The sequence below is a fragment of the Vanessa cardui genome, chromosome 5 (assembly GCF_905220365.1).
Source record: "Vanessa cardui chromosome 5, ilVanCard2.1, whole genome shotgun sequence".
Classification (NCBI taxonomy): domain Eukaryota; kingdom Metazoa; phylum Arthropoda; class Insecta; order Lepidoptera; family Nymphalidae; genus Vanessa; species Vanessa cardui.
The window spans coordinates 4,207,943-4,223,958 of NC_061127.1; the positions used below are offsets into that span (position 1 = coordinate 4,207,943).

General features: G+C 29.5%; 4 protein-coding genes across 5 annotated transcripts; 2 read left to right on the forward strand and 2 right to left on the reverse strand.

The window, feature by feature from the left end:
• LOC124529915 lies at window positions 1-4,751 on the forward strand. The gene is made up of 6 exons (XM_047103852.1): window positions 1-148; window positions 232-396; window positions 550-697; window positions 1,367-1,685; window positions 2,014-3,721; window positions 4,238-4,751. The coding sequence occupies exons 1-6, from the start codon at window positions 126-128 to the stop codon at window positions 4,395-4,397; spliced, it is 2,523 nt and encodes an 840-aa protein (XP_046959808.1). The 5' UTR covers window positions 1-125; the 3' UTR covers window positions 4,398-4,751.
• Window positions 4,752-9,138: 4,387 nt separating this feature from the next.
• Window positions 9,139-12,344, reverse strand: LOC124529986 (heparan sulfate glucosamine 3-O-sulfotransferase 3B1). Its single transcript, XM_047103956.1, has 6 exons — window positions 11,932-12,344; window positions 11,547-11,755; window positions 11,386-11,466; window positions 10,859-11,032; window positions 10,076-10,301; window positions 9,139-9,712 (listed from the first exon to the last, which is right to left on the reverse strand). Exons 1-6 carry the CDS (start codon window positions 12,040-12,042, stop codon window positions 9,476-9,478), a joined length of 1,038 nt encoding a protein of 345 aa, XP_046959912.1. The 5' UTR covers window positions 12,043-12,344; the 3' UTR covers window positions 9,139-9,475.
• A 384-nt stretch (window positions 12,345-12,728) lies between these two features.
• LOC124529899 (HMG1/2-like protein) lies at window positions 12,729-13,847 on the forward strand. The gene is made up of 4 exons (XM_047103837.1): window positions 12,729-12,965; window positions 13,038-13,281; window positions 13,352-13,531; window positions 13,679-13,847. The coding sequence occupies exons 1-4, from the start codon at window positions 12,814-12,816 to the stop codon at window positions 13,754-13,756; spliced, it is 654 nt and encodes a 217-aa protein (XP_046959793.1). The 5' UTR covers window positions 12,729-12,813; the 3' UTR covers window positions 13,757-13,847.
• On the reverse strand, window positions 13,560-15,975 carry LOC124529898 (hydroxyacylglutathione hydrolase, mitochondrial). Of its 2 annotated transcripts, none has more exons than XM_047103836.1 (5): window positions 15,835-15,975; window positions 15,337-15,565; window positions 14,788-15,014; window positions 14,162-14,394; window positions 13,560-14,081 (listed from the first exon to the last, which is right to left on the reverse strand). In XM_047103836.1, exons 2-5 carry the CDS (start codon window positions 15,504-15,506, stop codon window positions 13,938-13,940), a joined length of 774 nt encoding a protein of 257 aa, XP_046959792.1. In that variant the 5' UTR covers window positions 15,507-15,565; window positions 15,835-15,975; the 3' UTR covers window positions 13,560-13,937. The 2 variants fall into 2 exon arrangements, with proteins under 2 accessions (XP_046959792.1, XP_046959791.1); XM_047103835.1 differs by having other exon boundaries at window positions 15,720-15,975.
• Window positions 15,976-16,016: the final 41 nt, after the last annotated feature.

Sequence of the window (16,016 nt, forward strand, 5' to 3'; positions counted from 1 at the left end):
TACTGTGACAATTGTAACTTAAAAAATATTCAATCGAAATTTACGTTGATAACTTTATTTTAATGTGTTACTTATTATTTTTAAGTATAACCTAATCCTTTTATTTATTTATTCATTCAGCGAAAATGAATCAAGACAAGCTGTTATCGTAAGTATCTTAAAAATTATATACCCTGAACACGCTTGAATTAGTTGTCAGCACATTTTAATATTGGTTTTAAAAATATTCAGGGGTCATGAACTTGTTTCAAAAAGTACAACGAAAATAGAAGTATCACTACCAGAAGTTGGCCTTAAAGATATTCTTCCGAGTGGATCTTGGTTGGAACAAAAACAAATACAAGCAGCTGTAGAAGCTAGAAAACAGTTGATTGAAGTTGAACGAATTGAGAAAAGGTATAATTATTTAAATTAAAAACAATGTCCTTACACATTGTTTCAAGATTGCTAAAATAATAACCTAAAATAATAGTGAAACCTACGTTTCGCTATTGCATCTCATGCCTAGGCATGTCATAACTTACATAAACTTTTTATTTATGTCCACAGTGGTACATTAAGTCATGCAGTTTGGAGAGAAGAGTTGATGTTGGCAGAAGTAACACAGAAAGTTGGCAGTTACTGGCAATATTTAGGACACAATAAAGGCAAACAGCTATTTCTTAGGCCAGAAGAAGCTTTATTTCTTATGGAAATTGTAAGTTCATATAATAATTATATAGAGTTAAGATTGTAATAGCATCAGTTCAGATGCTGACTTATAAACTTCTTTATAAATGATCACATGTAAGACTTACATAAAGATATAATTACAACTATGTATCCAAGATAACATTTATGCAATATTAAAATAAATGATTAGGAATGCTACAGAATATTATGTGCAATTATATCATATTGTATAAATATTGTATACCTTGGAAGTAAAAGAATCACCTCTAAGCTAATTCCAATAACAGTATAAATTATTGTATACAATAGATGTAAATTCTATAAGTGTCATATTATTCTATTAAAAAAAAACAACAAGTGAGTATAACTTTTTTAAACTGAATAATTTTGAATAATTTTTTTTTAAATTATATTATTATAGAATCTCGAAACAGATTAGTCATCCATACAAGAGTATGAAATCAAAACATATTGACTATGATACAAGAGTATAAACACTTAGTCTGTTGAGAATAAAACAATTATAATTTGATGTGCGATAAATCATATGACAATTTGTATGAAATATTATCTTTAACAAATAAAATCCTAATAGAATTTTAATTGAAAGATCAAATTACTTTAAATACATTATACTATACATAACTATAGTTAGTTTTCAATTGTTGTAATAATTTATTATGTTTTGTTCCAGAACTGCCTGCACCTTAAACATAATGATGTAAAAGTCTCTCTCCAACAAGCTTATTCTTTATTACTGAGAGAAAAGATTACACTCCTCCAATACAAAGTGTATGCATCTCTCAGCCGCTTAGGATACCGTATTTACAGACATGAGCGTGTCGAACCCATAATATGTGAAAAGAAAAATAATTTACCTTCCAATATCGAAAATGTAAATAATGATAAAACAGGAGTAAAAACTGTTAATCCGGAAATTTCTAAAAATGAGGTTGAAAGCATGAAATGTGACCAGGAATGTGAAGCAACAGAAGATAAAGATAAAATTATTGGTAAGTTTCAATGCAATCAAATGAATTTTTACACTATTTTTAATACAATTAATGCTTGCAGTAGAAGACAATTGTTTCCAAAATGGTTTTTGCATTGGGATGAAAAAATATTACTTTATTCGTAAGCTACTAATTTGTGTTAGGTATAATAAGAGATAAATAAACAAATAGTTTTGAAGTACAATTAGCTACTGCCCTTAAGTATGTCTCTATGCAAAAACAAAATTATAATAAATGTTTTTTTTATTGGTTTTAGTTATAATACTTTTTGAGTATTTATATCTTATGTTTATTTTAATTTTCTCATTCAAGTGCAATTAAATTACAGATGAAGGTGACAGTGAAAGTAAGAAATTATCAACAGAGAAAACCAAAAGTTTATGTGGGCTGAGTAGGTTACAAAAATTAAAGAACAGAAAACTGAAACCTTGTAATATAAATCATATTCATGAGTTCTTTGAAAATTTACCAGAACTAACACAGAAACAAATTGTTTCTATACAAACTCCACAGAAACAGTTAATACCGAATACTATATGTTTGAACAAACCAGTTTTCAGTATCAATCTAGAAAATATACATAGTAAAAATGATAGATATGATTCAACAGATACAAATATTTATACCATAAACGATGAAGTCAATGGCAGTCATATTAGGAGGATAAGAAATACGAGCGGTAGATCAGATCCAGCTACAATGCCTACTTACACTAATTTTGCATTTGCTAATGGAAGTTTTCAATATAGACAATTTAATTTCTATAAACCAAGACATACATATAGTTCTATAAATTTTAGTATGTTATTCCAAAGACATTATCTGCCTAATTGGTTTTTTACATCTCGGCTACAATTACCTCGAATTCAAACACAATTTTGGCAAACCAATTGCAATAGCACCACCACAACAATCTCTTACAACAATAATAAGAAAAGAACCAGAGTAACAGCTCAAAAACAAAATTTAGAAGAAATTAAAAAGCTTGCTTCCAGGCTAAAACAACTTATCTTAGGAGGAAATAATCAAGAAGAGTTCATTCAATCACTCCAAAGACTTATTCAGACTTATAACAGTAGATATAAAACAAGAGTAAGACTTAATCGAGATTTTAATGTTGTAATCGAAGAAACTATTGTAGATACTATAGAATTAGACGATGATGATGAACCTAGCAGGAAAAGACGTCGTAGCCTGAGTCCTAACTATCAAATTGAAGAAAATCTTAACATGTTCAAAAAACTTGCATGTCAACTGAAAGAATTGGAAAAAAATAACAAATCATCGGCAAGACATCGGAGAGCTTTCTCTAAACTGCTGAGAACATTTAACGAATCTTACAACGAAGAATATTATTTAAATGAAAGTAACGAACTAGAGAATAAACATAAAATTGCTCTTGATACATCAGATTCGGCAATTTCAGAAAAAAATAATAAAACGAAAGAAGAACCAAAATTTCGGAAAGGAAAGAAATTAAGGAATCCCTTCAATATTCTAAAGAGACTTTCTGAAAGACAAAAAGAGATATGTACGGAAGCATCTACAAGTAAAAAGGAAATTTCAGAAGTAGAATGTAAGGAGTACAGTCCGCTTTTATCGAAAACATTTACCAAAAATTGGTTACCGCCAGAAAATGATTTTGGAAGAGCAGAAATAATTTCTAAAGACGCTGTTTATGACGAAATAACGGACATGAAACGAGAGGAAATAATGTTTGATTTTCTCAAAATACAAACATGTAAATGCGATAATTGGTTGGAACTGAAGAAATCTTTTTACACTAGTATTAAAGAGGCAATAGCTGAATTCCAAAATGGTATGCATAATAATATGAATAACAGAATAAACTCCATCGTAAAACCTGGCGACTGTACTGATATGGCATCGATTTTAAAAAAGTTGAGAATAATTCAAAGCGAAAAAGGAACTGAAGAATGCAATCTCTCTATTGATTTCGATATGTATAGTAGACATGTTCAAAATTTTAGAAAAACGAAAAGGCCAACTCCACACTATTACATAGTCTGTCTAGAGTAAGTAAAGTTTTGTTTAAAAAAATGTAGAACACTTTATCGGTTATTAATGAACACTATTTTAATTATTGAATTTACACCTGCTCGTAGTTTCCAACTACAACTTACTCAATATTATTTTAGCCAATCTTTAATTCTCAGTCCGTGAGCTCTTTGAGCAAAAATTTGCAAGTGGAGAAAAAAATAATTAGAATTACTCATGAAGTCTCATAAACCTTTGATAAAAATATTGTTTCCTACGTTTGCCCGCAATAAGAAGCGGTAGAATGAATAATTTATGTTTGAGCACATACTTCTGCAATGAAATTTAAATCGCGCGGATGGCTACGTTGCCTTGAGAAGCGCTGTAACCAAAATCGGTCAAGATAACAGCTTAGTCACAGGACATCTTTTATAATATATAATACATTAATTTTCAATTATCATAAACACTAAATAACCTAAAAGACTTAAGTTGTAATTGTTAATAAGAAACATGATCAATAGAATACTAAATAAATCTATTTTCTATTTCAGTGAAAAAAATCATATGCCGTCAGGAAGTCAAATAGCAAGCCTGCATTCAAAGTACGACAATGATGTGGTAATTGTGTTCGCTGTTGTCGGAGTTAGTTCAATATCTTATTTGCAAATCAATCCAGTTGACTTACCAGTATATATCTCGAATGACACTTGAATATTTCAATACACCTGCTTTTACGTTTTCGTAAAGAATATGTTTGCTTGCCATGACTTAAATTATCTTGTAACGAATGTCCTAATATATGCAGAGTAAAACTATGCTTTATTTGCAGATATAATAGGCAAAGAAATCATATACTACTTTGCTTCTCTAATTGTTTTAATAAACAATTTTCTTTTTTCATTGTTGGGTAATTATTTACGAGCTTAGGTGTTATGAAAAAAAAAATAATGATAATATGAAATATATGATTTTGTTCGAATTTCATCCATTGAGCAAAAAAATACTAATAATTGTCACGTCATAGTATCAATGGATGTTGAGTGTTAGTGCATAAAGCAGTTAACTAAGGCACATGCCTTAGTTAACTGCTTTTGCATAAATTTATTAAGTTAAATAACATTATTTAACTTAATAAATTTATGCAAAACTATCAATTTATTAAACATTTTCTTATAACACAAATATTTAAAACTGTAATTTATAGATATATACTGATGTTGTTAATGATTAGTTCCTGTAAAATGAATTCTTATATTTTGAGTTGATTTAATAATAATTTATTTTTTTTATTGTACAGTACAGAAATTTTGATCCTGCACTGAAATACAATAAATACCTACAAATTGTATAATCTTAGTCAAGAGAAAAATAAGTTAGACATGCGAAATTTAAACATAGAAATATATTATTGGCTCAGAGTAGAATTAATGGTTACTTAAGCACAAACAGACACATCTGTATTCATTTATTAAATGTATAGAAAATTATGGTACTATATTATTAAGCTTTACTGAAATGAATTTATTTCTTAGGTCAATCCTATACAAAATGTTAACTAAAACCCATTGTGAAGGCAAAGCTTACGGCTTTACCTAATGTGGCTTAGGTTAAATAGGTTGATTGTCAAAATAAGGCTATCTCCTTCTTTCGAATATCAAATCAGAGATGATAGAAAGAGACCATCCAGATGACCGACTATGGTTTTGGACCGACCGAGTTTCCTTAATATCCAAAAAGTAATTCTAAGAGTAAAGTAATTCTTATTTATCTTTTAAATTAGAATTACTTTACTCTTATTACTTTTTGGATATTAAGCAAACTGAAACGTGATTTATTTTTGTTCTATCATACTCTATATCAAAACAATGTATTTACTTTGTTGTTATATTTATTGTAAATAATACTTGTACAGAAAATTATGTAATCAATACTTAAATATATCATTGAATTTATGATGAATATATACTAAACAAAGCCTTATATGCCAAATAAAAGAATAAACAGATTATTATTTTTTATTTATAGTTATTGCTTTATAATAATGCTGTGCATTAAGCTAACTGATTACAATAATTATTATTTAAAGCTTTTCTTAAGTGACAAGTACATGACGGATTGTTTCGTGCATCCACAACTACAAATAATTAAAATTAAATTTATACAAATATATATACCTTAATTTTAAATTATCTAAATTAATACTATACCAGTAATGATACTTTGTTGCTGTGTATTATTTTAGCTATCTACCTAGTACTGGGTAAAATTTAAGTATTGATTGATATGGTTGATTAAATGTTTATTAAAACTAAGTAACTTTATTACCTCAGATATTTTGAAAGCTATCATCGTAAAATCACAACCTATTATCTCATATTCATGACTTAACTGTCACACGACATAGAAAAAAACTTTTTAAATTATACATTCAATTAATTCTCTTAATTGTATAATGCAGCTGCTGCTAAATGTAATATTTAAAAAAGGGCTTCTCGTCGATATTTATTCGTTCAAAAATGATATAAATATTAAAAAAAAATAGTATATACTGAACGTAATTTTTAATATAATATTCTAAATCGTAAAAAATAACGTTAATTTCGATAACGTATAAATGAGTCAGTGGAGAGTGTGGGGACAATGGTATCAGTGTTACTATGTGTATCGATACTTCATATTTTATATCTAAAACATTATACAGAATGCAAAATATTGCCCGCGCTTATGGACTTTCTTATTTTAGAATTGCTTTTCCTAGTTTTGATTGTCCTGTAACCGGTAATATATTTTAATTTATTTCATATTATAAAACAACGTCACAAATATCATTTCAAAAAATGAAAATTTCTTTTGCTCATGTATATAAAATATAGAACATGTGTTAATACCGTGTGGATAAGTTAAACTAATAGTACTGTCTATGGATTAATTATAATGTATTATTTATTTGGTAATCGTTTACATACACAACCAATTTCATTGAAGATTAATTAGGTAATAAAAGAATATAAAACTTTATATTGTTGCATCAACATAATTACGTAAGAATATAACTCGGAACAATAAAAAAGATTAAAATCAGCTTTCAATTGTAGTAAACAGCGATCTTGTTCTAGTCTGTCTTCGTTATATTCAAAATGTGTTCACAATTTGACAGCATATTTTGACTTTATTAGAATCTTAACGAATTTAGGTATTTGCAATGATATTCTATTAAACAGATATGTTATATCCATACTAAACAACAGAAAAAAGTGTGCCGCGCCTGAGACCGTTTATTTAAATTTATTTTTACATTTCGTTAAAAGTAGAAAGGATAGCTTGATAAAAACAATAAGTATAAATTTTTATATATAAAAAAAACCGCCTTCAAAAATGAACTAAGAAGAAAAAAATAATCAGTTACATCCATATCCAATTTACGATTTTTTAATCACCTCTCAAAGTCGGTGCCAAAATTGCTAATATAGGTACATAATACATAATACATACATACAAACCTAAATATATTTATTGTATAGATGACACCATTAGACAAACCTTACTATCGATACAAATTAAATGAATTCTATATAGGAATTTATTTACTTTGTTGGCACCGACTTCAAAAGGTGATTAAAAAATCGTAAATTGGATATGGATGTAACTGATCATTTTTTTCTTTTTAGTTCATTTTTGAAGGCGGTTTTTTTTTATTTATAAAAATTTATTTACTGCTTTTCAGTGTTGTTTTGTTATTTATAATTACAATTGGTAGTGTTTGTCATTCACTTTATTATACTCAGTACATTTCGGCTTTCGACTATAAACATAAATCAATGCCGTTTCAATACGATGTGGACTGCAACTCAAATTAAGCGTTACCTTAGTTACAATAGCCTAATGCTAACTGCCCATCGCCAATTAGACAATACCATTTTTCCCGATGCAATACCGTTAATCATTGAGGAGTTCTCCTGGTAGTCCACCATCAGCTAGACTTCATCATAGGCATGTTTACTAACATCAATTGCTTGACGACTATCTTAAAGAAATAGAACTAAACCCGTAAAATAGTTACTTACTAATAGGTTCTGATTACCAGTTGTGGTCTTCATCGTCAGTTCTACTTCATCAAATGTCACTTTTCGTGAGCATATGACCAAGGCACTTTGAATAAAACCGAAATCACTATAGGTGTGCCTATAAAATTTGAGGAGTTCCCTCGATTTCTCCAGGATCCCATCATCAGATCCTGATCTCCTGACAATGGGACCACCTGTAAAACATGCCCTTTCAAACAAAAAAAGAATTGTCAAAATCGGCCCAGCCATCTTCGAGTAATTCGGTAACATACATAAAAAATAAAAAAAAAAAAAAAAAAAGGCCCCGACGAATTGAGAACCTCCTCCTTTTTTTGAAGTCGGTTAAAAAGGGATAACTAGATGTTTTAATTACGCAAAACGTATTACTACGTAATTATGATGTATTATAACGTATTACTACGTCAAACAACTAAAGGCAAACGTCACAATTAGGACGTTTTCTAGTCCACTTTTTGCGCGTTAGTAACATATCTGTTTATTTCAACATCATTGGGTATTTGTTCTCGATTTCGACATTTCAAATAGTCAGAACACAAAATACCAATAAGACACATGTTGAAACATATGTTTATTCCGTTTTCAATAACTAGATTCTATAATTATGTAACTCGACGGATTTATAAAAGCAAGCGCAATATATAAAATATATTTCGATTTATATAACGTTTTATAATTTTTAAATAATATTTATTTATTAAAATGTATACGTATAAATATATTATACATATTGTAAGGAAATATACGAGTAACGTAATTGAGACCAACAAAAAGTTTTTTTTTTCGTTTTCTTTTGTCTGTTGGTCGAACTTTTTAAGTCACATTATGTCGTTGTTAATTCAAAACCACTTAGGTATGTCATACGTTTAGGAAAATTTTATATTTTTTTACAGATTATCGTAATTTTTTCGCCTTTTTTTATCTGATATTCGATTTTCTTGTAACGACAGCATAAAGCGTAAAGCAATTTTTGGAATGCCTTTATCCAAATTCCAAGTATTATGAAAATTGTTAACAAATTATAATAACACCGGAAGTTATTAAGAATCTTTGCAAATATTATTTAATTGTGATTTAAAGTGTTAGTATCAATTTGACAAAAAATATATTTTTTTTAGATATTATTAGATAGAAGTAATTGAAATGAAATCTTTTTCTTTTTATGAATCATGAAATTGACTTATTAAATTTAAAAAATAAAAAACAGTGCTACCAATATTACATAAATATCTTTTTGTTTTGTAAAATTAACCTTTTCTAACATTTTAATATTAGGAACTATAATAATAAAAATTACAATATTATCTTTGATTATAGGTAATAATTGTTTTAATGGCATTTGGAATAGATATGTTTAGTGATTTTTTTTTTTTAAATTTAAAAACTAGTGTATAATCTTATATTATAGTTTGAATTTTAAAAATTAACTGCTAAAAGTGTAAGCGCTTGTTTGCTAATGTATCATCGTATACGAATTTAAAAAACTGCACAGAGTAATTAAATTACAAAATTATGTTTAAAATTTTCAGCGTCATTGTAACGTTTTTTTTAATAATTTCTAAAAATGGCATGCTTCAGTCTAAATTTCTATTAAAATTGGCATACAACTATCACATACAATTGGCTCTACTGCAGCTATGACCTTAAAATATGCCTAATCATTTAATTGAGTTTTAATATCTGTCCAAAATTTCCCTGTTTTTAATATCATGGCCAACCAAAATTTATACCAGATAATTCGTAAAACTTCTCATTATACGGCCTGTAAAATTCTCTCAGTCTTTCTATAGCCACAGGGTCAATATACGGGTGACTCCTTCCCTTATTCTTTCCAAGGCAATGTGGCGTGGCTTGACTCTCCGTTTTAAGGAGACACGGGAACCCTTTTGTCGAATTAAAGTAGAAATGTTTATTGGTTATCAAAACCTTAAGACCAAGGAAATTCTGAAAAAAATACCATCACATGTATATATGAATAGGCTTTCTTTAAAAGTAGTAGAATAGTTTTTTTTTTATTTTCCAAACTTAATCTTCAAAATGTATTTCAAAACAGAAACATTAATTTTTATTAATATATATCGGATATCACTTTTATAGAAAAAAATAATTAACTAAGATAGTGAATTATTCACTAGACACCTCTATTAAAAATAATTTCCGAATTCGATGGGAATTTATGACGAAGAATAAATGACATAATTTCTATTGCAAATCAATCTAAAAAGCTCTGCTCTGCTGTGTGCTTGGTGATTTATTTCTATAGTTTAATTCATGGTCGCAAAAAGACTATGAAAAATGCTCATTTACCTGAACTCTTGCCATTTCTGCCGCTGGATCTACAACCAATCTCTCTCCGCTGATGAATAGAATCCTAGTCCGTGGAAATCTTCTCAACCAGCGTCTTAATGGTCTAGCATAGATACCCAATCTCACAGGAGGCCAAGAGGAGTCAACCACTGACCAGGGTCCACCCCAAGTTACCGTGCTGTTCACCAAGGCAAGATCTTCGAAACGTGGAAGACTTGATCTTTTGCTTTGAAATAGCAACCAAGTTCTAATTATTATGGTCCCTATATGATTTGTTGAAGCACGGTCCTTTATTTTAATATTAAAATAGATACATACTTTCAATTAATTAATAATTAAACAACATACTTTAAATAGATGAATAATTATGGTTTTATATTTAATTTAAGTAACAGTTTAAAAGCAAACAAGCAATGACTATGGAATCTAAATTTCAAAATAACAGTACTCAGTATTGTTGTGTTCCGGTTTGAAGGGTGAGTGAGCCAGTGTAACTACAGGCACAAGGGACATAACATCTTAGTTCCCCAGGTTGGTGGCACATTGACGATGTAAGGAATAGTTAATATTTCTTACAGCGTCATTGTCTATGGGTGATGGTGACCACTTACAATCAGGTGACCCATATGTTCGTCCGCCAACCACCATGCCATACCATAAAAAAGTGAGCAATGTCATTTAAAATTAATATTTAATCGTGACTAGTATTTTTAGCACACCTGCATTTATCACTATAAGTGACTTTGATGGTACAAATAGTGTTGTTACGATTTCAATATTCACCTGGCAGATTGTGTATAATCGCTTATAGCTCTTGTAACTGGATCACGAACAACTGCTATCAATTTAACTGAAGGGTTCATGGAATAAACTCGTCTTGGTGCTGACCTGGTTACCCAGTACGAAGGTGTTTTTTCCATTGTGATCTGTCCTTCATAGGTGGGTGGCATTTTTTCTCTAAAACGAATCTTAGTTATTGGAAAGACTGATTGTGCCATCCATTGATGGGTATGCCATCAGTTTTTTAGTAACCAGTAAACTATTTGTCCAGTAAAATCTCATTAACAAACATTTTGCAATTTAAGAATGATTTTAATAGCCTGAGTTCGTAATTAAACAAAATGTAAAAACTTTAACGCAGGACATATTTAAAATTTGAATCTGTAGGCCATTATTTCTATTCGAATTAAACGTATGTACTGTATCTTTCCATCTAGAAAGATGAATCAGAGCTAATAATAGATAACAATCAAATAGGGAATATTAAAATTCGATTTATTATTCTACTAATATAAAGTGATAGTCAGCACCTGTACCATTCGAAGCCTTTATGATAATACTTATCAAAGAAATGTACTTCAGATCCAGCTGCCTTTACATCTGGATGTAACCTGAAAAATCGTCGCAATTATTTTATTACCATTAAATCTAAAACCTCATAAAAAATATAACGTTCACTTTAAAAATATACCTTAAAAACTCTAAAAGCGCCCGCGTTCCACATTTTTTAACCCCTATAATCAAGGCATCTGGCAGTCTCTTTGTTGGTACCTGGTTCGATTTTTCGATTCTCGTGTATTTGTTGCCATCGAAGCTGTAACCTAATAGTGCGGCGAAACGTCTCGTCACACTTTTGTATTTAGAAACTTGACTTTTTAGCGAGAAATACTTGAATGAAAACTGAAACAGTATATATTAAATTAGATTAAATTTTTCATTAATTTCTGAATAAATAAAATATGAGAAATAATTCTGAATTTGTATGTCGGTTTTAATAGCATCTTTCATAAGAATACATGCTCGTCTGTTTCTCCTTTAGCTTATATTATAGAAAGTAATATATGAATATTACTTACCTTTCTTTCGTCAACTAAACAAGTATTCAAAACATAAAATAAATATAATAGAAATAATAATATGAAATACGTAAACATAGTTCGCTTCGAAAGAGCCGGAATGCATTTCATTGCTGTTTTTCGAATTCATTTGGAGAAGAGGTCACTTTCTTTTTAAAAATATTTCTTCAAAGTAAGATAGTTATTCACCATATCCAAACAAAGTATTTTTTATTGATAAGTGGTGAATGATAGTATTTTTCTAAATGAAATCATTTCATTTGATCTTCTTTTCGCAAAAATAAATTTGTTCATTATTAAAATAAACAGCGTATTTACGCAGCACCACGCGGTTTTTATTTAAGAAAATATTCCGCACACCTGATCTGCATAAGAAAACGCACTGCGCAATCGCGCTCAGTTATGGAGCAGGACGTGAGCTCGACTCACAGAGGTAATACGAATAGGTACTGAAATTTTAAGCAATGGAATACCTTCAGTTTCGCGCCAAATATAAATCAGCATTTGCGCGCGCATTCTATTGTCATTTACCGGAAATAATAATATTTTTCGTGACTCGAAAGACTGTATATTTCATAAGGGAAGACGTTTTTGATTGGATACGTGTACAAAATTTGTTTAGGAAAGGTGTAATAAACAATAATATTTATTCATATTGACTATACAAACATTGAATAAAATCGTGATTTATGTAATAAGTTACTAAGGTTATTGTTTTATTTTTACTTATTATCACTTGTGATAACGAATTTATCAAACGAGTATCCGAATGTAATACCAACATAACGACTTAGATCAAAAGCAACCAAATGACAGCCGACAACTAAATAAAAAGAAATTTGGTTGTGTTGAACTTTGAAGCCAGCCGTGAAATAAATTAAAATGACAGTCCAACAGCTCAGTTCGAATATTTCTGACGACTCGGATGATATGGTTAGTTTACCATCAGAGGAAGAGATTTATAGGAGAAAATATCAATTGTTGTTAGAACGATGTGAAGTGTTGCAACAAGACAATGAAAGAATCGTGAATAGGTTCGTTTTATATTTACTAACTTCGATTACAGTGTTAGTTGTGAATTGAAATCTATTTTAAATGCATTTCAGAATACATGAAGTAAAAAAAATTACGAGGCGATACAAAAAAGATATAAAGTTGTTGATTGAACGATTGGACAAACATGGAGATCCCTTCCGAACGGCTTCTGTTGAAGTAGAAACGAAACCTGAGGTAGTCCCTCGGGCTCCTCGTGCCGGAGCCAAAACACAAACAGCACCGAAACAAGTAGAAAAACAAAATACGACAGGTGCTAAAAAGCCAGCAACTAAACGAAAAAGCAAAGCAGATAAAGTATGGTCTCAGCATAAATCTTGTAGTTATTTATTCATATATAAATATTTATTGATACTTTTTATTACAGCCTGAAAGAGATCCAAATGCACCTAAAAAGCCTTGCAATGCATTTTTCCAATTTTGTCAAGAGCAAAGACCAGTGGTTGTAGCAGAAACTACAACTGAAATGGGATCTGAACCTTCAAAACAGGAAGTAACCAGACAATTAGCGTCACGCTGGAGAGCATTAACGAATGAGGAAAAAAGGGTAATATTAATAAAAATAAATACAATTCTTAATTTTGACTATTTAATAAGTTTAAAAAATTCAAATTGTAAAAAGACACATTTTTCATCACATAGCATTATAAATGTATTCAATTTACGTACTAAATTCCCTTTTCATTAATTTTAGATTTATGTTGCAATGTTTGAAAGATCAAAGGAAAAATATGCAGAAGAAATGTCAGCATACATCAAGAAAGAACAATGACGTTTACAATCTTTAGACACTAGCACTTAATTCCTTTGTGATCATCAGCTTTAATTTAAGTTATAATATAAATATAGATTTTTATATATTAGACAGTTTTTTTATTATATAACCATACAATTTTGATAACAACCCTAATAGTAAGCTACATACTAAATACAGTCTTATGTATATTTGAACTTCAAGCTTTGAAATGATCTTTCTCTAAGCGAATAGCCCGCATGGTTTCTATGGAATCATTCTTTTTCGCATGTTTCATCACTGATTCTTCCGTGACTCTCATGAATGGATTATAAAGTTTTTCTTCAGAAATAGTTGAAGGTACCTGCAACAAATTTACAAATAAATCTTTATCTCTTATTGTTTTCAGTCAAAAAATGTATTTTTGATAGGATTAACACATACTGTAGGCTTGTTATTTTCCCTCCTACTCAAAGACCATGCAATTTTCTTTTTGACCTCCCCATTATCTGGTTCGACATGAGCTGCAAATTGTAAATTCTGAAGGCTGTATTCATGGCCACAAAAAACTTTAGTGTTATCTGGAAGACTTCCGAGAACTTCAATCAGAGCTTTGTGCATTTGTTCAGCTGTGCCTTCAAAAAATCTTCCACACCCACCCAAGAATAATGTATCACCTGCAATCAAATGTAGGTAAATTAATAAAAAAATAATTTATTATTAAAATGCAATGAACTCACTAACCTATTATTCAAAATAAAATTCTATTGATATTTAAAACATTTGATATAAGACTTGATCTTTTATAAATTAAACATATTTATTAAAATACTGACAATTACTAGAAGCTGTCTCTAATTCGATGACTATTAATAATTTATAAAATATAGTAGGCTTTTCGAATCAAAAATAAAATAAAGGATATATATTTGTTTATTTTATTAATATTATATGACATTTTAATGCACTTCTAAGTAAAATACATAACATTTAATATATTATCTCATGAAAGGAAATTGTTTATAGACTGATATCACTTTATATGACTGTTATCTTATATTTATTCTTACCAGTAAACACAGCAGAGTCATTGTTGTCATCGGGTGCTGTGACATAATAACAGATGTGCCCAGAGGTGTGACAGGGTGTGAACAAACACTGTATGTTTAGTTTACCAATGCTGAACCTAGTGTTATGTTCAGCTTTTTTAGTCAATGCTCCGATGCGATCGTCTCCCCCATATACTTCTAGTCCTGGATGTTGTTTCACTAGATCTTCATTACCTCCGGCATGGTCCCTATTCAATAAAAATGTTGTCTATTTGATTATTCAGATCCTTAATCTATCATTTTGAATCTACCTCTAGTAAACTAATTCTTCCACATCATTAATCACATACTAAATAATATATATTTGTAAATGATATCTAACTTTGTAGACTCATACCTATTCCTATAAGTCTACACTCCACCTACACTTAATAAGTCAACAATGAACATATAAATATATTTAATAGTAATATACATAAAAAAACTCATTGATTTACAAATACAGTCAATAGATACTTAAACAAAACAGCAGAGGTATAATTGAAAATATATGAGGTATAATTTTTTTACCAGTGATGATGAGTTGTTAGAATAGTTGTTAATTTGACTCCATGTTCATTAACAGCCTTCAACACTGTCTTTGGTTCAACAGGATCTACTATAGCTGCTTCTTTAGTTGCCTTATCAACAATCAAATACATGTAGTTATCTTGCAAAGCAGGTAGTATTTTTACATCCATTGCTTTCAAATCTTCGTGTCCTTGTTCACTATGGGCGCCGCGTTGATTCCAAACAAGAGCTATGAAAAATACCATACTAAATATTATCTTAATCTTGACATGCATGACACATTTAAATACGTATCTAATATTAGCGATTATACAAAAAAAATAAGTTCTGAAGATTTCTAAATTTGCTTCCTCTCCATTGATTATGTAGATGCACGTACTTACCTTGGAAATAAAGTTTTGTTATTCTTTGCGATAGCCCCAATGGCAATGCATGTACTAATCTAGGAAGCATTGAATAAAACAAAAAGTAAATTATAAAACACGCGTTTGAGAGTACCTTACAGGCAAATGAAGATTAGAATAGTAGTTGTCGAAAATGTTCGCGAATAATTCTTAGCATGAAAAAAATTGTTATCATAGAAGCAATAATAATTTAAAGAATGTTGCTTGACTTTGACAACACTATCTGTAATCAAGATTTTTTTGACTTTTGTTGAATCGTTATCATTTAATAATATT